This window comes from Pygoscelis adeliae, unplaced genomic scaffold (assembly GCF_000699105.1).
Source record: "Pygoscelis adeliae isolate BGI_AS28 unplaced genomic scaffold, ASM69910v1 Scaffold95, whole genome shotgun sequence".
Lineage (NCBI taxonomy): Eukaryota > Metazoa > Chordata > Aves > Sphenisciformes > Spheniscidae > Pygoscelis > Pygoscelis adeliae.
Genome location: NW_008824869.1, coordinates 1,006,908 through 1,030,269, shown reverse-complemented (window position 1 = coordinate 1,030,269; position 23,362 = coordinate 1,006,908). Strand labels below are relative to the sequence as shown.

Sequence of the window (23,362 nt, the reverse complement as noted above, 5' to 3'; positions counted from 1 at the left end):
AACAGAAAAATCTGCGATTCTCACTGAGGCTTGTGTGGCAATCTGCATAACAGCTGAAACTGGTCTGGGAGATTTCCTCTGTTGTTTTCACCCCGTATGTGAAAAAGGTTATATGGTATGTTCTTCTAAGGCTATGCAGATCCCTCTCTTCAGAGAGCTGATGATGAGGCTTCCCCCCTCATATAGTACATATTCAACCTAGTTTGACTTTGTAGACTCATCCAGGTGTTGGTAGCATACCAATGATAAATGTACGAAAAACGTGGCAGACACCAACTACATGATGTTATTTAACAAGTTAGTTTGCTATATTTATTACCAGATATCGTAACTGTTGGTTTTGACTTACCCTACCATTAGGAATCCTTGGTACAAGGGAACAGATGCAAAATAGAAGACTGATGAAAATACAGCCTACAAAAAGCAGATAATTATATATATTTACTATAACTCTATATACAAAACATTACAATAAAGAAAAAAATAACAATGCTGGTTGACAAAGATTTTGTGACATTGCAAAGTCAGACATAGTGTTTTTAACTATTCAGAAAACAAAGTTTTAAATACCTGCATAGTTGAAATAATAAGGCCTCGGTGCATGACAAATTGACCAAGTGCTGCTGATCTTTTGTAACTGTTTCGACCATGTACCATCAGCAGCCTACCTATGTGTTTAAACTGTGTGATAGAAAAGTCAGCTGCTAGGGAAGCTTGTTTTCCCTCCTAGAACAACAACAAAAAATATTCCAAATATGAAACCCAGTGTAAAAGATGTGTTTCAAATTTCAAAATTCTAAGTGATAATTAATTTTAAAAGTCAAGTTTGCTCCTGCTTCAGAAATCAACCCTGCAACGAGACACAAAGGACAATTTTTTGTGCATATTCTAAGATGCAGTGGCTGTAACAAAAAATTAATCGCCTATCCTGCTTCTTTCAGGTAAATGCTACACAGAAATAACTATAGTGTTTTCTGCTTTTCTTGCTTTTTATATGTAAAAAGATAAAGCAGAGGACATAGAAGCAAAGAAAGTATTAGTTCAAAGACTAAGCATTTTTATCATCTTACAGCATACTTTAACTAGAAATGATCAATTCACTCCTGTTTAAGAATAAAGCTTCTAATCCCATGTTACTATACTACTATGTGGCACATATTTGACAATGAAACTGTTAACATTACCTTGCCTTCAATTCCAATTCCACAGTCTGCTGCTTGGATCATGCTGACATCATTTCCTCCATCACCTGGAAAATGTCACTGCAATATTCAGCTCTTCAGAGGTTTTACTCTCCTGGCCTTACAGTATTTTAGAAACCTCCTATACACCTTTAAATTCTTATAATTAATCTATGGATTATGATTAATTACTTCAGCATCAAGACTTTTTCCTGTGGAATAAAGAAGATAACCACACCTTTCTCATGGAATGGCATTTTCTGCTACAGCTACATAATACCTGGCTGTTGATAAAGAAGTCTCTTTGGTTTTGTTTCAACTATTTCTCAATGGTGCCATCTACTGCTTAAGTTTATTACAGATTTTAGCTACTGCAAATGAAGACCGTGCCAGCAGTTACCTATTGCACATGTGCGTTTTCCAGTGTGGTGCTGTAACAGTTTCACAATATGAGCTTTTTGGGTGGGAGAACATCGGCAGCACACTACAGCAGGACACTGACAAGCCAACTCTACAAATTCATGCTCATAATACTTCAGACAAACCTAAGGAAAAAAACACACTCACATTTACTTATGATTAAATACTACTATGTGTAGTCTAACACAAAAACACAGTATAAAGAATTCTTTTATGAAGTTTTGCTTGCACAACATCCATCTGGCAGAAAAAAGCCACATTCTCCCGACTGTGGCTTTATTATTTTAAACGGACGTTCTCTTTCATTTAGAGAGCCAACATGCTTTGGGGTTAAGAGAAGAGACAATGCTAAAGCACGCTGCATAGAAATTCCATTCTGTTACCATACAGGAGACCAGAGAACCAGTAACATTTGCCCATCTAGAACATCTATCCTCTAATTAGCACTCAGTGAAAAACAAAAGTATCTCTAAGGACAACTTAAAATATGGGCAAATATTGGAAAAAAGTTTAAGAGCATGAAGACACCGATACTTTACTTTTTGAACATAAGCATATAGATAAACATAATTTGACAGAAACCAAGTTCTTACCTCAAGTGAGTCCCCAGATATCACCAAGGCACAGTCATGCTTCCTCCTAAAGGCATTTAGTTCTAAGTGAGCCTCTCCTCGAGTGGTAACCTTCAATAAAAAACACTTCAAAGATTTTGTTATATTCTTAAAAAAAAACCTGCCTAAATAAATCAGGTTTTGAGAACTCATACCCAGAAGGCCTTAGTTCTTCAACAAGTGTTTTACCCCAGTGCAAGCCCAATACCCATGAGATGTGACTACAAGCCTTGAATCTTATGGAGTGAAAAAGTAATCCTCAAACAAGGAAGATCTATGTAGTCAGCTTAACTGGTTCCTCACCAAAGTAGACCAGGGCCAAAAAATTAATGAATTAATGATATTAAAATATCTTAAGTTCAAGCTGACCCGAGTCTTTCCACCTTGGCAGGGCTAGAGAAAAAAAATAGAAAAAAAAAAAAAACCCCAAACCTTTTATTTATTAACCAGTAAAATATGTTCTTAGAATAATGCAAAATGTTCATATTAATAGTTCCTTCAGTTTGGGTTAAGTAGACACAGATTTCAAAAGGCACATAGAAATGCTCACTAGTACTAATCCTTTTGGATCTTGCATGAGTATGCAAGTGGGATCAAGAGGCATAATACAAAAGAACTACATCATAGATTTTTTTTTTTTTTTGTATTTACATAATTATTGTTTCAGAAAGGCCCAGCTGTGAAATGCAAAAAATGGTCAAAGGTTACCAAATGGATTTTGGAAGGTTTTGAGCTAGAACACAGAAAATGAAAAATTTAAGTTATAACCAGATTTTGAGGAGACTGGCAGTTTCGGGGTTTTTTTCCCCATAAAAGATGAATGTATTTTAGAGCTAGTGTGCAAGACAAAGTTCCAAGCACAGAATAAAACACAAACTCTGATTACACTTCTAATTTTGGCTCTGTCAGCACTTTGATTAAATAACTTCTAAAATATATGAGTCTTAATTACACTGAAGTTTTGTCTTTGGCCCACTACTACCCAGATCAGATGCAGTCCAAAGACCTTTCTCCCTCCAGATGGGCTCTACTACACATAAAATTTGAGTTACATTAAAAGGCACCTGCAAACAGAAAAACCCATACACATGCCCCGATTCAGAATATTTCTCCTCCTTTCCCACAATTAAACATGCAAAGAGAAAGCTCCTTGTCTGCCAGCTGTTAGGAGCCCGGGATTGCATTGGCCCATTATAATCTTTCTGCATTACAGAGATGAAGAGATGTCAGCACTTGGCACACAGTGATGAGCAATAATTGCCCTCTCTGTTCTACCTTTCACCTAACAGAGGTAATTTTTTTTTAATCTGTAAATACCTCTAGAACAATATATCAGTTAATTTCATTACAAAATGAAGAAGCTGAGACTTCTAAGAATAAAAAGGAAGATCATTAAAAACAAAATGCATCTTTTTGGGAAGCCAAAGTAGTAAATAATTTTTTATTTACTAATTTATAAATAAAATAGAAGTGTTAGAGTGCTTGGTACTTTCTTACATTAATCCAGTAGTTATTTCTTTGCAACAAATACAGCCACAGAAATAATTCTGTGTAAATCCATTTTCTAACTAATTTAAAACTTTGCGTACTCTAAGTTAACACAGTTTTATGCTGATCTCTTATTACCAGTCGAGGTAATGAAAATAAAAATCTGACTCAACTAAATAGATTTTGTTCAGGAAGACTTAATTTGTGGTGTTACAACATGGAAAGGTCAACAAAAATTGATCTGAAGTTTTATCAGAAGCATTAATAATTTAATTGCAAATAGTAGTCTGCAGGGCCTAATTTGCCATTCTGATGCTTCAGAAGAAACTACATTTACATGTAAATTATATTCATATAATTATTTCTGTAGGTGCAAGTGGTTCATTTAGAACAAACACAGACATATTATGTCTGATCACACGGCATCAATCAAGTCTGGAAAATCTATTTTTGTTCAGCTTCAGTAGAGTTGATGCTATGCAAATATAACAAAAACGTATAGAAAAAGATATTCAGTTTACCTTTCTAACAATTATCTTAGTCTGTTAATAAAATGCAAATATATATCACGATATACAAAAAAATTCAAATTTTCTCATACTGATTTGAACTACGTCTATACAGAGGACGCTGGCATCACAGTTTAATTCAGGATTAATTCTGCTTGAGTCTAAAGAGTTCTATTAATGAAAATGCTAGAACAAGCAATAACCACATTCAGATAGCCTAAATTCCTGGACACTTTCCCACTGGCTCAGCACCTCACACAGACCCCTCTTCATCATTATACAGAGGTACCTTACTATGTCCATTGTATAAGTGAAGAGTGTAAAATGCATGTTGAACCTGGGTCACTGGAACACAGCTACAAACATTTCTGTAGCATTATCAACAAATCTAGAAACAAGCGCCCTTAAACAGAAGCAATGCTTTGTAATTCTACATCCTTGAATAACAACCTAAGTACTACTGTCTTGACCATTATTATGACACTCAGTACAGTAACCCATCGATTTTTAACAAGCAGCCAACTACTCATCAAATAAAGCGACATTGTTATTAGCTGTCCTTTGATGAACCAACAAAAAAGTTGGAACTATACTTACAGGTCTGAAAATGTGAATATCTTGAGTCCTAGACACTAAGTGAGAACTTTTTGCAATGCAAGTTGCTGTCTCCAGTTTATCTCCTGTTAACATCCATATCTGCAAAATAACGTGAAAGTTTACTCCATTGGACTTCAATGTGTCTGTTCTCCAAATCTAAACGACATCTCTCTCCAACCTTTTTCTGGTACCTTTTGGGATTAGATTACCAGAGAAAAGATACTGATATGTGCATTTTTAACTAAAATTAATAAGCAGTTTTTACTGCAATACCACACAAAACAGAAAAGAACTGTCTTTACTTCAGGCAGCTCCATTCTCCTTCCCTTCTCACAAGGGCCAATGTCTCAATTTACATGAAGACAAGGTGAAACTCTGGGGAAACCCACTGGCATAGCTGAACAGCAGGGAAAGCATAAAAACCTTTCCCTATGGCCCTGACGCTACCTTGATCAAAAGAGCAAGGATGCAGACAACTACAAGAGAGGTAACATTTGCCAGCAAAATGATGCAACACAAGAGTCTGTGACCCTAGTGAGACTATCAGAAAGCAGCAGCCAAGCAATGAGACAGCATATCCTGGAGGCAGAGCTACAGTCCCAACATTCTGAAGAGATCCTGCCCACTGACCATGCAGAACTGGGATGAAGGCATTAAAGTTCAAGGAATAAGGTTGAGGATCCATCTGTTCTTAAAGTGAGACAGCTCTCTCCCCCTCAGCCCCTTAACACCAAGAAAGTTGAAGGACATCTGGATGAAATACCATTAGCCCTAGACCAAACAGAATGGACCACACAGGAAGAATGACTTAAGCTGCACAAGTTATTACTGGATAGTTACTAAGTTAACAGTTGTAATTTTATTAAACTGTAAGCCTCTGTCTCCCTCTCTTCCTGTTCATCTCAGGTACAATCCTTTTCATTAGTATCCATGTGGGTCAATGAATGGACAAAAAGGCTCATGGTTTCTCATCAGTAACCGAGTGATCTATAATTTTATCACCTATCTACAGCTACTATTGCGTTTCCAGCCTACTGTAATGTTGGATATAATTAAAGCCAGAACAGTTTTAATGCTCTGAAATCCTAGAAATAATTAAAAAAAAAATTGTCACACTGTTCTATACCTATTTGAAGCAGGATAGACGTAACAGTCAGAAGCGACCACATATAGAAGAAATATCAAGAGCAAACGAGAAAATACTATACATGAAGTACTAATATATTAGTACTTTGCACTAGTCACACCATACTAAAAAGAAATTTGATGTAATCATAAGGCTTTAATCCATACATATATTTTTCTAATTGTACACACCACTGCATTAGCAGCTGTCACCTGAAAGCCTTTGGGGAACAGGAATTAATTAAAAACAGAATAACAAAATAGCAGACATGGGAAGGGGCCTCTGGAGATTAGCTAGTCCAACTCCCCTGCTCAAAGCAGGGTCAACTACAGCAGGCTGCTGAAGACCATGTCAAGACAGTTTTGAACATCTCCAAGGATGGAGACTCCACAAACACTCTGGGAGACCTGCTCCAGTGTTTGAACACACTCACAGTAAAAAAATTTCTTCTAATATTCAAGTGGAACTTCCTTTATTTCAGTTTGCATCCATTGCCTCTTGTGCATTCACTGTGCACCACTGAAAACAGCCTTGCTCTGTTCTCTTTGCACCGTCCCTTCAGGTATTTATAGACATTAGTAAGATCCTTCTGAGCCTCAATTCCTCCTTGTTTGTTAGTATGATGACTAGTAGACCATCTCTCCTTGTTGACTCCTCAATCACCTGTGTCAGGAAATGACTGTCATTGCACTCCAAAATTCTCCTGGTTTGCTTGTGCCCTCCTGTGTTGCCCTTCCAGCAGATACTGGGGTGGTTAAAGTCCAGCACGAGGACCAGCACGTGCAAATGTGAGGCTTCTTCCAGTTGTCTGAAGAAGGCCTCTTGTACTACTTCTTGATCAGGCAGCCTGTAGCAGACACTCACCATAATGTTGTCCACATTGGTCTGCCCACTAATTCTAATCCATAATTCTCAACTGGCTCATCATTTGCCCCAAGGCAGAGCTCCATGTGTTCCCACTCCTCTCTCATGTAAAGGGAGATTTCCCATGCTTGCTGCAAAGCAAAGTAACTTACCCTCCTTCTCAGGCTAAAAAAAACCCCATTGTATCTGATTCAGTTTAACCAATGCAAAGTCAACACACCTTTTCTGTGCAGAGTTTGACACTCTGCTTCAAGCAAAATGTATACAATCTTGCCCTATCCCCTCAGATTTTGCTCATATCTTTACTTCAAACCCTCTCCCAAATAAACGTATTATTTCTAAACGTGCAATTGATAGTTGTCTAGCATAGTCTCCCTATGAACAAAACACAGCACAAACTCTTGTGCAAAGTTTTTGACACTGTCCCTTTAACATGACTTGAACAAACTCCAAGGGCAGTTCTGAATTCTAGTTCAAACAATTCACCTTTTGATCTTTGCTGAGACTTCCTGTGAGTGCCAAGCCTGCAAACATTGCTATCATACGAATCTTGTGCCAAACTCATGTAGTGTCAGCTAGGACAGTTTACTGTAGACAGTCAGGGGATAAATGACTGGGAGTCACATACATTTATCCATTGGTAGTTTTCCTACAGAAGTAAGCTTAAGATGAATGACACCTGGGAAGTTCACACACAATGTCCTGTTTGTTTCTGCTAGCTCACGCCCAGAATGTGCTTAGGACTTGGCGTATTTCTTACTTTGAATGAACCTGAATATAGACAAATATAATTCATGTCTCGTTAAAAAATAGTAAGTGATAACCTGTTACATCAGCAGTATGCGTTTAGTACCTTTATTCCAGCATTTCTTAGCATCTCTAGAGTTGGTCTAACATCTGCTTGCAGCTGATCTTCTACTCCAGTGAGACACAGCAATTCCATTTCTCGCTCCAAACTCTCTACAACAGCAGCAACCTTCAGGTTTCTATCATGTATGCTTAACTTTGCTTGGTTATATCGACTCTGTTTGCACAAACACAAAACCACTTAAGAGTTTGCTATGACTCAAAGTATACATTCAGTCTACCAATCAGTTATAATATGGATTTATTAGGCTAAATGTTTGTCTTTAAATATCTTTAATGAAGAACAAGATTAAAAGAGCAAATTTTACTTTATACCCAGTGTTATACGTGTTTTTCCTGACAAATCACCTCGAGAGAATGCCTTCTGAAGAACTATTAAGAATTAGTCATCACAGCATCTAGAGCGGGAACTGCCCTTATCTTTGAGAACAAGTAGATCTTTTAGGTCATGCTGAAGCTACAGAATTAACATTACGCTAGCTTCTGGGAAAACACTGTCCAGTCACATAATAAAGCAAAACAGTATCCTATGTATGACTGCAGAACAATCACTAACAAATGACAAAATCTCTAACAGATTGTGTGCCATACCTCAACTATCCGTGTTTTAAATATGAATCATCTTTTTTGCCACCTTAACAGAATAAAAAAAGAGGAATGTTCCCCTTGAAGTAGCTAAATATGGTGAAGCACAAGATCAGTCTGTCCCTTCATACCTCAAAATCTTGATACTGTTCTTCAGACAGTGATTTTTTGGCAACAACCAGTGTACGCAGTCCTTCTCGTGCCATATTACCACACTAAATGGACCAAACCACAGAATAGTTACGCAAATATTCAACCGTATATACACGTTTTATACTATATATTAACAGGGGATATCTGTACCATAACTTCTGGTGTTTCTTTAGACTCTTAGATTATTTTGGAGAAGCCACAAACAGAATAAAAAGCAATTATACTTCAGGTCCTCCAAATGAAGTGGCATGCTATTAGTAAGCCGATTAGATTTTCTCTCTTAGCTTAAAAGAAAATCTCTTTTAGGTTGAAGCTTTAAAATAAATTAAAACTATTTTTGAGCCACGTAACAGAACTATTTTCTTTTTCTACTGAACGTACCTCTTATCAGAAAAATATCTACACATTAAAAATAGCCATGGAATAGCATGTCTTAATGAAAAACAAGGCTGTCCAGTGCAAAACACTTATTGATTTGACCTCATAAAGCTAAATAAATTAAACAAGTATTTTACAATTAATTGTGCATCATTATCGCCAAAAGTAATTTTTATGACATTTTGCTAGGTCTTGAGGGAGTTTAATTTATTCATGTCCCCGAATAAATCAAACTGCCCTGCAGCAGATATTGATTCATATTGCCAATACCATTATGAACATACATGGTGTAATCATTGTATTAACATATTGTCTGCATGTAGGGTCAAAATAAGATGATGGCTGGTACCTACTAGAGCCACACAGTGAAAAACATTAATCAGTTTTGAAATTCAGTCACTAGCTATTTTATATTAAGTTTAATAAATGTGGCAAAAAACTATTTCAATTTGGCTGCAACCCTTATTAAACTTTGTAATTCATAATCATACCTCACTGTAGAATTTGATAAAACAAGGGTGTTTCAGGATAAATAGGTTTATAGCAGAATACTTCTCAGAAGTAATTAGGTTTTATGTGAAAGGTCAGTCAATGAAAAACAAATTTCCTTGTTTTAAGTAGGAACGTGTTCTGCTATGACTGCCAGCATTGCTTTTTCTGTGGGTTATTCAAGAATTGGAAATAATTCTAATCCCTTAAAACCCATTCAGGATATATGTAACTGAATTTCAAAACCCATTACTGCATTGGCTCAGGTTCTCCTTTAAACCTATTCCAATAATACCTGATATTTTAAATTTTTAGTTTTTACAAAATTTTATTCTTTATAAATTTTGATTTTGTTTCTTACCTCTTCTTCTAACCAATCATTGTACTGTACAATAGTAGACATTGCAACATCTGCACCCTTCATGTAAAATGTAATTTCTCCTGAAGATTCATCCTAAAATTTTACAAAAGAAATAGAGGGGGAAAAAAAAAAATCTGTTTATACAGTCAAAACAATTACCTACCAATAACCTAATTGTCTTTTGAAGTAGTCAATGGATTATCATTTATAAAAGATGAAGTGCCTTGCCAAGAGGTGGGTAAGTTTTATTACTTGATGCTACTACTTCCAATGACATCTCTGATTCCATCGAGATGCATATTCCCTACTTTCTCATATAAGAGGATCAGTTCTAACTGAAGTCAATGTGAGTAACAGATTCTCAGCATCCCTAAGCTGCCCGTCTAAATTTTAAAATATCACTGTTATGCCCCCTCCAACTATTTTGTTTCTTTGGTGGCATATACTATCTAACCCACAACAGAAAGTTTGCTCTGTATCTTTGAAATACCTAAGTAATTAAAAATTTACTAATAACTTAGTGTAAATGCTTGTTACAGACGTTTAATGATGTTTATGTTTAATGATGAAACATTCATTGCATATTCAGAGAATTCACACACAGGCAAATATAATCCAAATCAGGAGTTTCTGAGGTATGGTCTGTCGCAGAAGGAATGGATTAGTCTGATCTGCAAGCTTCTTAGAGTATCTCTGAACACGTCACTGTTAAACAGGCTCTTAGTGCCAACCTCACCTAATGAAATACAGACTTGCCAAGGTCTCTCCAGACCTGAGCATGCACACATTCTGCCTGAAGTATCCTTGCCTAAGGCTGATGGCACGCCTGGCTTGTCATCATAGGCAAATAAAAAACGGGATGAGTTTGGCACATATTTAACTGGGACTTGGCACTGATCTAACCATCTAACAATGTTGTCTGATGCTGTTCTGCGAAAGTGGCTGATTTTAGGTAGGGAGAAGGTGGATGCTTAACATTCGCAGAGGTTTAAACCTTCCTTTTAGCATGGTGTTGTAGCTTCCTTTCATCTGAGGTTTTAATGATCATTACTATGCTCCCAACTGGGCACCTAGGAGACAACTAAGCACATATCTCATAAGTCCTAGACCCTGTGGGTTGTGCTGTGTATGCATGCCAGTTCAGATATCAATACTGGGTCTGGAAAAGCAGCAGCACTAGTAGCATAGAAAGATGCTAACTACTATCGTAAGAAACTTCAGCCATTAATTTATCCCTTGAAGGGGCAACATATTTTATATGAAAGAAACAAATAGAAAATTAAAACCAAAGGCTTAAAGGCAACTTGCAGCATCAGAGGCTGAGCGTGAAGTAGTGAAATTAACATGTTCCCTGTAAGAGAAGAGTTTGTCCTTTACAAAGGTCTCTGCAACATCAGGTTAGACTGATTTGCTTGCCTAGTATTTCATGTGTACCTGTGTCAAAGGTGTACTTTCCATCTGAAAATCTTGTGAAATGCATTCCCCAAAGGATCAAGTTTCTATTAAATTTTACAAAAATAAACATTCAATAAAAACATTTTTTGAGAAATAAAACCCAACACCCAGAACACCCCCAAAATTACCCTAACTATGATCCCCATGCGCTTGCTCTCAGAAGTGAAGGGAAAGATCTGCAGAATATAGTACGTCAGAATGTGTCCACCAGGGGTCTTCAGCTGCATTGAGGTCAAATCCCTGTTAACCAGAGTGAGACCAACACTCTCTGTCCACTGGACCAGAGCTACCTAAAGAAAGAAAAAAAGGGAAAAAAGAGACGTGTTTAAGTGTGAAAGGTCTATTATACTGTTATATAAATTAGGTTAAAGCCAAACAACTGTTGCTAGGGTAAAAGTCTAAACTCTTCCAAGAATCTAGGAAAAAAACCTGTGAATAGCAGTAGACTGAATACAAAATCTTAATGCATCAAATGAGTATTTTCCTTCAGAAAGCTTACAAAAATTCTTATGAAGAATATAAAAACTTATTTGAACTTATTGCTGCAAATGAGGTACTTAGAATATATTGTTCAGAAATAACAGTTCTAATAAAAAACCATATATATATTCAATGATACTTAAAGGACATCTAGTAGAAATTATGCAAAACCAGAATACTATTTCTGTACCAATGACACCGCTATGCAAGTAAAAGATTTTGGGAGTATTTCCATATAAAACATTTTATTAGATCTACAATTACATGCATGTTGAGACACTATAATATGTAGTAAATAGATAAGCAAAGGATCTTATTTTTAGCTTACTTTGTTCACTTGCATCGTTTTATTACTTTGTTTCAACAATAATATAATTGAGTTCTTACCATATCAAACGAGATGGAAACCAAGCTTACAATACTGCATTCCACAAACATGCTTGTGAAAGTCCCTTTTACAAACCCAGAAATGCTGCATTATACAATAATCACTATTAGCTACTACTACATGGCATCTTAAATGCATGCATTAGAGATTCACTTTTTTTTTTTTAATTTTGCTGCTTTAAAGTGCATGACATCCAGCTTCTACTTTCTTCTATGTTATGCTTTAAATAACACACTAGATATTTTTCTATGACCACCACTGTGTGGTTTGTTCCTTTAAAAAATTAATACTTTAGGAAAACTGCTTTACTGTTAGTTTACATACAAGCCATATTCCATATCTGAATGGGAAGTTTCTGACAAAAAAAAAAATCTCCTGCTCAGTTCTATTTTTATTTTTCCAAATGCTAATCATTATTGGAAACCAGATTTTTAAATGACTAGAAAGGTAATGGTAATGAAGTTCACATGATTTTTATGGAACCTGCTTCTGCTATTAATCTCAGGTAAGATGAAAAAAATAAAAATCAAGCAGTCTGATAAACAACATGCAAGTAGTAAAATCCCTAGATAAGACCAACAGACACGATGACTGGTGCTCACTAAGAATTTCACCCAAAGCAAGTAAATCACTGTAGCTTCTATGAAAATTTAAAATGGGGGGAAAAAAAAATATTGTGTGAACCCCTAAGAAACCCTAGTAGGGCCATCTGTGTCGGCATCACCAAATGAAAATACAGTGAGATGCAGTTACAGAAAAGAAAAGAACACACTTTGAAAAGCACCATTTTAAAATCTCAAAAAAAATCACAGGAAGTCTTTTTAGAGATTTTTCTTCTTCAATAAAAGTACCATATAAGCTGTAAATGATCCAATACTCCCAAGGTTAATTTTCAATTTTCACAGTGAAAGGTTACTATTACATTCTGACCTGTAAATTGCATCTTTCTACTAATACCCTATCATCTCATTTGTGTCCCTTTGCAGCTAGGACTTAAGTGTTCTATATTTGGTGACTCACATCTGTTTATTATTTTGTTTATGCTTGGCTTCACCTACCATTTGAATTAGCATTTTGCAGCACAGTCATTTTGGATTTTTATACCTGGCCTACACACAACTGCATATATATTTTTTCTTTTAAATTGATTAGTGCAAATACCATAGCAGAAATAGTCAATAAGGCTCAAGAGTCAAATAGATGCCTAAAAGGCAACTGAACAAACTTGAGAGCAAGACATTAAGTTTGCCTCCCATCATTCAGAATTAATCAGAGCAGCTAGACCTTAACAGCATCGAGAACAACATAGCCAGACCTTACCATTAAATACTGAAGCTTTTAGAATATACAAATAAAAAAAAGTATTTCACAAATGGCATGAAAATCTAAATTACAAATCTTAACAAATAAATATATACTGAATGGCTAGCTAGACAGAGTTCAGGAAAAGGATTCTTAGGTAAGCCTCTCTTCTTGAGGTTCCCCCTCTACAAGTACAGTCTCTTCTCTTCAATATGTTTCTGAAAACCTACATTAAAATGGTCTTGCAATCTAGTGTGCATACATCGAGAACCCCTAGAATGCCAGGTAAATGCAGCAGCTATGGCTTCTACAGAGCTTGACATATTGGATTGAGTCAGATAAAGCAATCAAAGGTTGGACAAGCACAAAAGTCTTCGCTGGTGATGCTACCATTTTGCTCTAAAAAAATCCATTCTAATTATAGTATTTACTTGCCAATAACCATTAACTTCCTAACATGCACAGATGAAATGTGTCAAGTTTCCTGAATCCAGGTTAGGGACTTAATTGAATATTTTGTGGATCTCGTCTGGCTTATCCCCAAGCTTCCCTTCTATGGAAACTGGCTGCCTGGGAGACAGAAGTACATTGGTAGATATAGGGTCCTCCCACTACTGAGACACAGGTGTGCACCTGAACCCACTAACTGTGTAGTGTTCCCAGGACAGGTAACGTAGGTAGAGTCAAAGAGAGCTTCTGGGGTTTCTAACTTGCTAGTTGTCTTCCTCCTCAGTAGCAATCCAAAGGGCAAAGACAGCTATCCACCTCTCGCGTGACAAGGTCAAAGTAGCAACTTCCAAATTAGAAATGAAGGTAGCAAATACTTGCATTATGAAACAGAAATGCAACAGATCTGACAAAAGCTAAGGAACACCTCTTGTTTAGTGCTTCTTACCCAAAATCTTTCAGATGTTTCTATTTACCACATGCCCACTGTTGAGCTCTGGCTGCCTCTGTCAGCAGTGTCTCTCCACTAGAGGCCACCCGACCCTCAGAGCTTCCATAGTTCACAGCCGCAAATATCAAACTCTTCAATTACCACAGCACAGATTTCCATTCAAAGTCAAATTCAGAGACTCCATAAGGAAACTCTCTCAACTCAAGCAGTAACTGTGCGACCCACAACGTAACCTACAGCAGTACCAGCTCAGGAGGTGCAGGTAACTTCTCCAAGCAGGACGGTGTATCTAGCTCAGTTGCATGAGGAACGTGTGCGTCTTGAGAGGGCCATGATGAGGGGAAACTTCAGAAGCACTGTTGTTACAGACCATGGCAGCCCTGCATACTAATGCCATGTTTTGGGGACATAATCATCCCATTTGTTTAGAAATGTTCATTTACGGAACTAAATCAAAACAAGCAGCTTATAAATATCTTGGGTAGTTTCTAGAAAGTTCCATTTAAGTATACAAGGTTGTTAAAACAGGTAACTGCATCATTGTCACTTATCAGTCACAAAACCTAAGCCCACTAGAGTCAGGAAAATGAATAGTTAAGGACTTCATAAACCCCATATCAAGCACAGAAAAAACCCAAAACCATTATTCCTGTTGTGGATTCAGAACTGCATATTTAATTAGAACATTTAGACTGATTTTAACCTAAAATAAACACTAATCAACAATTTTAAAAAACTTTAGGAAACACAAACTGATTGTCCACAAAACCTTGGTATATTTAATTTTACTGTACACCAATTCATTCTAAATGATTTTTTTCCAACTGTGGTGCCAACTTTTTTTTTTTTTAAGGAAAAAAAACTCTTCTACAATAAGTTCTATTAGCCTATGACTCCCATTTAATAACTCCAATGAAAATAATCATGTGGCAGAAAATGCTACAAATATCTAAGCACAGGAGTTAATAGTCAAAATTAAGGCCAACATGTAAGATGAAACAGATTGTCCACAGAAAGCATTTAAAGGACCAGCCGTATCTTTATTTACTTTCAACTCTGAGGATGGAAGAGTTAAGTACCTCCCTGCCCTATCACATAACAGGTGTTTTGCTTCTGTCCTGGTTTCGGCAGGGATAGAGTTAATTTCCTTCCTAGTAGCTGGTACAGAGCTGTGTTTTGGATTTAGGGTGAGAACAATGTTGATAACACACCGATGTTTTAGTTGTTGCTGAGTAGTGCTTACGCTAGTCAAGGACTTTCCAGCTTCCCATGCTCTACCAACTGAGAAGGCTGGAGGTGCACAAGAAGCTGGGAGGGGGCACAGCCAGGACCTGACCCAAACTGGCCAAAGGGATATTCCACACCATGTGACGTCATGCTCAGCATATAAAGCTGGGGGAAGAAGAAAGAAGGGGGGGACGTTTGGAGTGATGGTGTTTGTCTTTTAAAGTAACCGTTACGCGTGATGGAGCCCTGCTTTCCTGGCCCATGGGAAGTAGTGAATGAATTCCTTGTTTTGCTTTGCTTGCGTGCGCGGCTTTTGCTTTCCCTATTAAACTGTCTTTATCTCAACCCATGAGTGTTCTCACTTTTACCCTTCCAATTCTCTCCCCCATCCCACTGGGGGGGAGTGAGCGAGCGTCTGCGTGGTGCTCAGTTGCCAACTGGGGTTAAACCACGACAGCTTCTCTCTGGAGTGGTATTAGATGGCTTTAGGCCATTCAATCAGTATGTACAGGACTGTTCCTTACATAGCCCAACTCAAAGCCCATCTCTGAATTCTCCTGACCTTTCCCTGTGAGGGTGAATAACTTATACAAGGAAGGGCACTCTCATTCCCCTCTGAGATTAACATCTTCCTTAGCTTCCTCTAGACCAACAGGAAATATCACTTACCACCCAGCTGCCTTACTAATTTTCAGTTAGGGGAATTGCAACACTGTGTCCCTTCGCTCTGTGGAAAATGTAACTACCTCTAGTTACTTGTCATCTTGGGAGCCCGATGGCATGAAGAAGTCCCAGTTAAACAAAATCTGATATGGTCACCTGAAAAAAGTGAAACACGCCTTGCCTTTGGGCACATAGGGTTATAAATCCACAAAGCAAGGTATTTGAAGCAGCCTGCTGAATCCTGAAGACCTTCAGTTACCAGATCAATCCTAAAAGGCTGTTACTGCTTGGCAGAAGACCAAAAAAATGCCCTAAGGCTGTTTTTGCTTGCTTTAGATACTCCATCAATCAGGACTGGAGCATACAAACCATCATACTACTACCGCTCACTTTGAATTTTGGGTTGTTTGAAACTTAGCTGGTCTTCGGAACCTAATCCGCTAATTCTGTTTTTTATAACAGAATATTTTGAGAGAGAAAGCAGAAGTGGGGGAAAAAAAAGTGACCCACCCCACTCTTAGCTTGGGTAAATTGAAACAGAGATTGGATGCTTACTTGACTCAAACATAACCTTTTATCATCCAAGACAGAATAGCAATGTATTTCTATGAAAAAAATATTCAAAACCCTATTTAGACTGAAACTCTCAAGGCCCTGAGTGCACCCTCCTTCCTATGATTTTAGTCAGCTGTGTTCAAGGCCAGCTCACTGTTAAGAGCTATAATGAAGAATAGCTCGAAGAAGCCTCCATGGAGGCTGCCCTCCCCCTTTCATTTGGCTCTCACGCTTGGTCCTGTGAGAGCTACATTGCAGTTGCGTGGCAGCTATGTCCAACACTTGGCCATGTACCCCACTGACACGACCCTGATAGGCAGACATGACCTCCTGGCTCTGGACCTGCCTCACTGCCATGAACTCTCCTTGCAATCACCAGACTGGCTAATGCTGGCGACTGTCTCGGGACCTGATCCTGACTTAATGATTTGACTTCTTGGCTTGAATTCAGATGTGCCTCATCACCACAGTCCTGTATAACAATCTATACTCTTGACTGTCTCTAGTTTCCATCATGGGACACGCTCTTTTCACCTTGCTTGGATATTGTGGGGCTGTACACCTCATCACTGAGGCCACTGTCTCTAGCAGTCTGGCTATCGTGCTCAGCTCCTGGCCTGCCTTTCCTTGTGGGCCAGCCTGCCATTGCTGCTCCCCAGCAGAAATATCTAACTGCTCAATATTTACAAAGTGTTGCTCAAAACAGTTTATGACCAACTAATTGTCACTTTCAACATACAATATTCCCTTTTGAGCTAACGTCAGTTTAAGACAAAGATCCGCCGCCTCGTGGCTGGTGCTGGCAGTTCTTTTCCACCCCATCCAGCAGTTTGGGAGTTCCCCCACAGTTGTGTTGACAGCTTTTCTGGAGCCATGCTATGAACCTGACCACTTAAACTGAAAAATGACCCATATAAATAAAGGCTTCGAAGGTTTTGGCATATATGAGGGAGCAATTTGTAGGGTGAGAAAGAAGGACTAGGGATGGAAATTTTGCAAGCTAGTTTTGCTGCTTAGAACTCTCACGTAACCAACCTTCATTTACTTCAGAGTATTTAAGAGCATCTTCACTGCAGACAATAGGATCTACTTTCAAAATTAAGTTGCCATGTAAGGTATACAGAGGTTATATGTGTGGTATTTTGAAGTTAAGGCTATTGGTTTGGAAACAGGGAAGAAGCAGAGAGATTTCTTTTTCCCCACTGCCTGAGTGTTCCCAACAGTTTCTGTTTGGATTGTTCAACAACTCACATATGTTTCCAATCAGCACTGATATGTTTATATTTATAAACAATGATTTGATAACTAACATTTGCAGTCCATCACTTTTCATCGAGAAACTTCATAATTAAAATAAAATTATTAACTTAAAAATACAGCTTGATCATGTATTTTTATATATACATGATACACATATCGCATGTATCATGTGAAAAAACTGCCGATCAATATTCAAGACAAGCTATAGAGTAGTTATTCTTTGTGGGTCTCGAAGGTCATGAAAGTGATGGTTTTATGCTGAGTGATTTGCTTTTCACAATACATTGACAAAACAACACAATTAGTCTTGCTTCAATAAGCACACACAACAAAATGAATTAAACAATACAACATGTCTCATACATTACAGCTTCACTTCTGTAAACACAAAAGCTGCTTCACTAAGGGCATATCATATCCCTGTCTGTTTTTAAATGATTGGCTTTGTATCCTTGTAATTAATTTTAGCAACTCTGTTGTCTCTGGACAGAAACGTTGGAATTAAATAACTGACCACACTTCAAGGTAGTATTTAAATATTCAAAATCCTGGAATTAGAAATGCTTGAGAATATAACAGCGCAGGACAAAGCATAACCAGTAAATAGCTGGTTTATGAGAGTAAGCAGTCATTAAAAATCGTGACTGATCAATCTTTTCTGACCAAGGGGAGCAAAGGTCTTCAAAGGCTCCTGTTCATAGCATGCCCCTGAATTGCTTGGGTCTGTGACCTTTGAACTCCATTGCTTTACCTACTTAGCTTATATCCTTTTATGATTGTTCATTACATTAAGGTAGCTGGCTTTCTACAGATAAGCTGAACCCACACCTATGATGTTGGCCAAGTAGGAGCCGTTTTCATTTTTTTCAGTGAGTTCTCAGTGAATGTTTATTGTTTGCTATGCTACAGCTGTAGAGGACAAGTGACAGACAAATGAAACTTTCCACTCTTTCAGAGAAAATGAAATATTGATCACTTATCATAAGAAACAAAGAGCCTGGCATAAGTAGGGTTCACATTATGAATACAAAATCAGTTACTTATCTCAGGTTACTCTGACAATAGATAAATACATCTTTTATGATGAATGTACCTACTTCTAAATGTGCATACTTTGTTATGGTTATATTTTATCTGTATATGGATGCACACATAGACACGCAGATGTGAAGAATTTCAAATGAATTCCTCAAGTCAATTCATTAAGTGTATAGTGTGTCAACGTATTACTAAACTGCTTCTTATACTTTCCTACATGGTTTATACTTACACATTGTTCTCTGCTCTTTATGCGCTATGGTGATATCACGCAATATTATATAATGCAGCAGACAACTGTGCAAATAACATCTTCTTTCAAAAGTCTGCAGTCAAGCCAGATCCATAAACAAAATCTAAGAGAACAGAGTTCTAATGTTGAGAACATACAATGCATAAAACTGGTTAAGTCTATTAAATGGTAATGTTGCTTATTAACCAAATATGTTGTGATAGGTCAGTGCTGAGGTTAAACAGAAAACATCAATTGAACCATTTCCCTAAATAAAGCTCCAGGGTGCAATATTCAAAGCACTTTATTCAATAAAAAATGCTTTTAAAATGGTACTTTGGTGATTGGGAAACATTGGCATCATCCGTCAGCCTAACTGCAGGAAAGTTCAATAAGCTAAATAATGAACCATTTACATTATTTTCCTTAGGCTCCAGTGATTTGCAAACATTGCATCAATAGAACTCTTTAAAAAATTATGATAAAGACCTGCTAGTCTTTCAACTCTTAGGCTTTTTGCTGTCATGCTGCAATTTTTATGCTGTTTAAATGTTTTTTGTAGCTTCATCTTTTTATAAGACTCCATTTAGCATCTATTTCTCATTATATTAAAGCATATTTGTTCAATATGATAATATTACTAGTGTTTCAAGCATTATCTTTGAAAAACGAAAAGGAAATTTAATGCTGTCTGTTCTAAAATGTAAGTTTTTCATTTCACTGTCTTATAGTTTGAATGTATGAGTCAAGATGATAAAGAAAAATAAAAATCATTATTACAAGGATACCTGTGCTTTCTCCTCCTTGGAGCACTAACCATTTCTTTGTTGCTGACTTCCTCTTCCACTTCCCTTTCCACCCTGAGTCCCAGATCTGTCGTATTAGCATTTTATCAACTTTCCTTTCCTCTTTCCAAGGTCAAATTCCCTACTGTCTTCCCAGGGCACCACTTGCATAATTCTGAAGTCTTACAGCTGTTTCCTTTAGCAAATATGGGAGGAGAATTGCTCTTTATGGTAATACTTTCAGGTTCCAAGCAACTGAATGAATATACAAAAGCCGACAGGGAAAGAAGAGCAAGTGGGAGAAAAAACTCACATTGTCTCTCTCAATTGCACGTCTCTTCACCTGATTTAGTAATACTTTTGGCTGTTAAAGCAGAATGTTTACTTAATCCATAGCTGTCATCATACCATCATAGGTAGATACTTGCTTATGCAGTCTTTCATTATATTTACTAATACCTCACAGGCTCATTACACTGATCTATTTAGCGAATATGAATATATGTGTATATGAAAATTAGTACGCATGTGCATAATACAAGTCAAACATTATACAACTACACTAACAAACTGTATTTACAGTGTATCTCTGGCATAAACAAATGCACCTCCAGCATTCTCAATTCATAACACAGATCAACCCTCACTGTATAACACCACATTATTATGGATTATTGATTTTAGCCAAAGAGCAGCGTCGCAAGTCCTGCCTAGAGTTTATTTTTAAAAATGTTCCGACTGCCACTTTTTAAATCACTGAGAACCAGCCACTTCTTTATATCCTACAGTCCTTTGACACTATGAACTGTGTTTATAGCATCTGAAATGCATGTAATGCCTGCTAGTTCGGTACTACATGAAGACAGACTGAATTTTATTTCTTGCATTCCTAAAAATACTCGTTATAGACTTGTTACATTTTGCAATTACAGCTTGCTGTTTGAATTGCTAAAGTTTTGTTAGTATTACACATGGCGATATATTAGACATGTAAACCAAATGTATACCAAGAATAATAGGCTATGCTGTGGCAAGATGAGGTTTGTGGAAGAAATATTATCTTGTATTAGATCAACTTGTATAGCTAGAAAAATATACGGGCTTTCAGATACACACTCCCTTCTTCATATCTTACAACAACTTTGTTTTGATTATGACTAAGCTACCGTGGCTACACCACCAACAGTATATCCAAGCTTCAGACACTGCTAGAATTTCTTTAAAACAAAGACGCCCCTCAACCTGCCCACTTTCAGAGGCAATCCAACCTCGAAATACTCTATTTCACTGTATCAAGTACATACATGTTTTTATAAAGTGAATGGGCTATAATTATTTTTTATGATTACTTTGCAGTATCTTGAAACTTGAGATTTGCCTCTCTCTTCCAATATCTTTTTAGATTGAATTTTAGGCAATCAATTTAGGCCCCAAAACAGGATTATTCGGAACAATAACTGAAATCCACTGAAAGCAGTGGGATTTGTTTAAAATTTGGATTTCAGTGGAAGTCAAATGCATGTTTTTATTGAAATGGGGTTTTAAATTTGTGCTACACTTGATGCAATTTTGACTGAACCCTGAAGATTATGAAGCTGCCTAGGGTTTGAAGCTCAAAAGCTTTTCTACAGGAGTATTTGAGGTTTGGATTTTTTTTTCCTGTTAAGCATCTATACATTCCACTAACTGGTAGTGTCTCAGTCAGCTAACAAACCTGGTTGTCCATCACTCAAAGCAGTTTCATATTCCCTTTTGCATGTATATGCTATGATTCATACATGGATTAATGTTTTGAGAATACACCTAATAACTTGAATTGCAATACTCAGTATTGATCCCAAAGCACTGACTTCACAGATCTTTTAGTCAAATAATTGAAAACACTTTTATGTAACAAAGAAACACCAGATCTTTCCTACAGCTGTAGAGGAAATAAAAACAGATTACTGCTAATTTTAAAGAAACCCCAGCCCAAAACACTCTTCTTTCACAGTTCTGCTTTTTTTAACTTAGCTTATCCTGCTCTTTATGAGATATTAATTTTTTCACCCTTGCATACTAACCTCATCAGGGCTGGAAGCCTGGTAAGTTCGATTTTCATCACTGAAGTCCTGATCCACCTCTGCATATTCTGTTTCTCCAGACACACCAGCCCGGGATTCATATACTGGGGTCACGTTGTGGCACAGTGCAATGGCCTTCACTGCTTCGTGTATCCGACTGCTGACACTCTTGCGGACTTTGGGTGCAGACGACTGAGGTTTCCTAGATGGTGTCGAGCTCATACCGTTTCCACTATTCTGAGAGTGCACCTTTAAGACCCAACACAATGAATAGTAAAACAAAGTTCAATAATGGAAACAAAACATGAATACTAATATATATATCCAATTGTTCCCAATACAAAGGTTGATAAATGATAAGGATAGTAACCATTTATTTATTTTATATAACCTAGTGTTAACTCGTTCAGTTTGTGATTCATGAAAACCCTCATCTGCTTCTCTGTAGAACTGATACATAACTGTGGGTTCATCACCTTGCAGTTGTAGTCAGATTTCAGTAACAGAGCATGCAGACAATTGAAAAATGTGAAATGAAAACAAGTATGCAGTAAAAGGGGTGAAGAGGCTGACTCGATTCTGCAGAAAACCCTGCTTCCTCATATCAGAATTTACTTTTTTCAGTGATCTGTCACAATAGTCCTTTAATGTCCTTCACATTCTATGAATTGTTTTTTAAAAAGTATTTAAGCCAGCAACCAATTGGATGAGTTCAGAAACACCAAAACAAAACTGGAAGGGTGGTGTTTTGTTGTTGTTGTTTAGTCTCTTTGTCTCCTGTGTACATTCAGAGGTTGGAAACTCCAATGCATTAAACTGAAAAAAACCTTTTCTTTTATATCTTCACCTAAATCTCTGTATTTTAAAGACCACCACATTGGAATGGAACAGAAGAACAAAAGCAAGGATCATTGTTAAGTATAAATATTAGGAACCATTAAAATACAAATATTGCTGATTTAATTTATAACTACACAATTTCTATATTATTTGTGAACTAATGCAGTTTGTATGCTTTTGCTGCAGGCTGAAATTTGTTTGTCCTTACAAGAATGCAATATCTAATAAAATAATCATGCAAAATAGCTTGACACATATTTGAAGATCACATCACAGTTGCATAACCACTAAACTAGCACTATTTTAAGTTATCCTTCAGAAACGCTCCAGCACACTCCTAAATTAGTCTTTTAAGAGAAAGTACTATATGTTTATAGTTAGTTGAAAATAAGCAGGTTTGGGTTTTTTTTTGGTTTGGGTTTTATTGGTTTTGGGGGTTTTTTTAAACTCAGCACATTAAATGTATCAGCAGTACTACCAAAGGCTCTTCTGTTGACTCCAGGGTAACTCGGAAAACCTCTTCAGAAACCACGCTTTTTTCCTCCTG

At 37.1% G+C, this 23,362-nt stretch overlaps 1 protein-coding gene across 1 annotated transcript in view; it reads right to left on the bottom strand.

Annotated features, from left to right (window-relative positions):
• Positions 1-23,362, bottom strand: part of ATP9B (ATPase, class II, type 9B) — a 161,932-nt gene that overhangs the window by 9,287 nt on the left and 129,283 nt on the right. The window contains exons 14-24 of the mRNA XM_009324471.1: positions 21,976-22,224; positions 11,213-11,374; positions 9,630-9,722; positions 8,380-8,463; positions 7,650-7,820; positions 4,807-4,905; positions 2,195-2,284; positions 1,582-1,726; positions 1,185-1,249; positions 571-726; positions 350-414 (exon numbers count right to left, since the gene is read on the bottom strand). Of these exons, the coding sequence (XP_009322746.1) occupies positions 350-414; positions 571-726; positions 1,185-1,249; positions 1,582-1,726; positions 2,195-2,284; positions 4,807-4,905; positions 7,650-7,820; positions 8,380-8,463; positions 9,630-9,722; positions 11,213-11,374; positions 21,976-22,224 (1,379 nt within the window). The remainder of the gene's footprint in view (positions 1-349; positions 415-570; positions 727-1,184; positions 1,250-1,581; positions 1,727-2,194; positions 2,285-4,806; positions 4,906-7,649; positions 7,821-8,379; positions 8,464-9,629; positions 9,723-11,212; positions 11,375-21,975; positions 22,225-23,362) is intronic.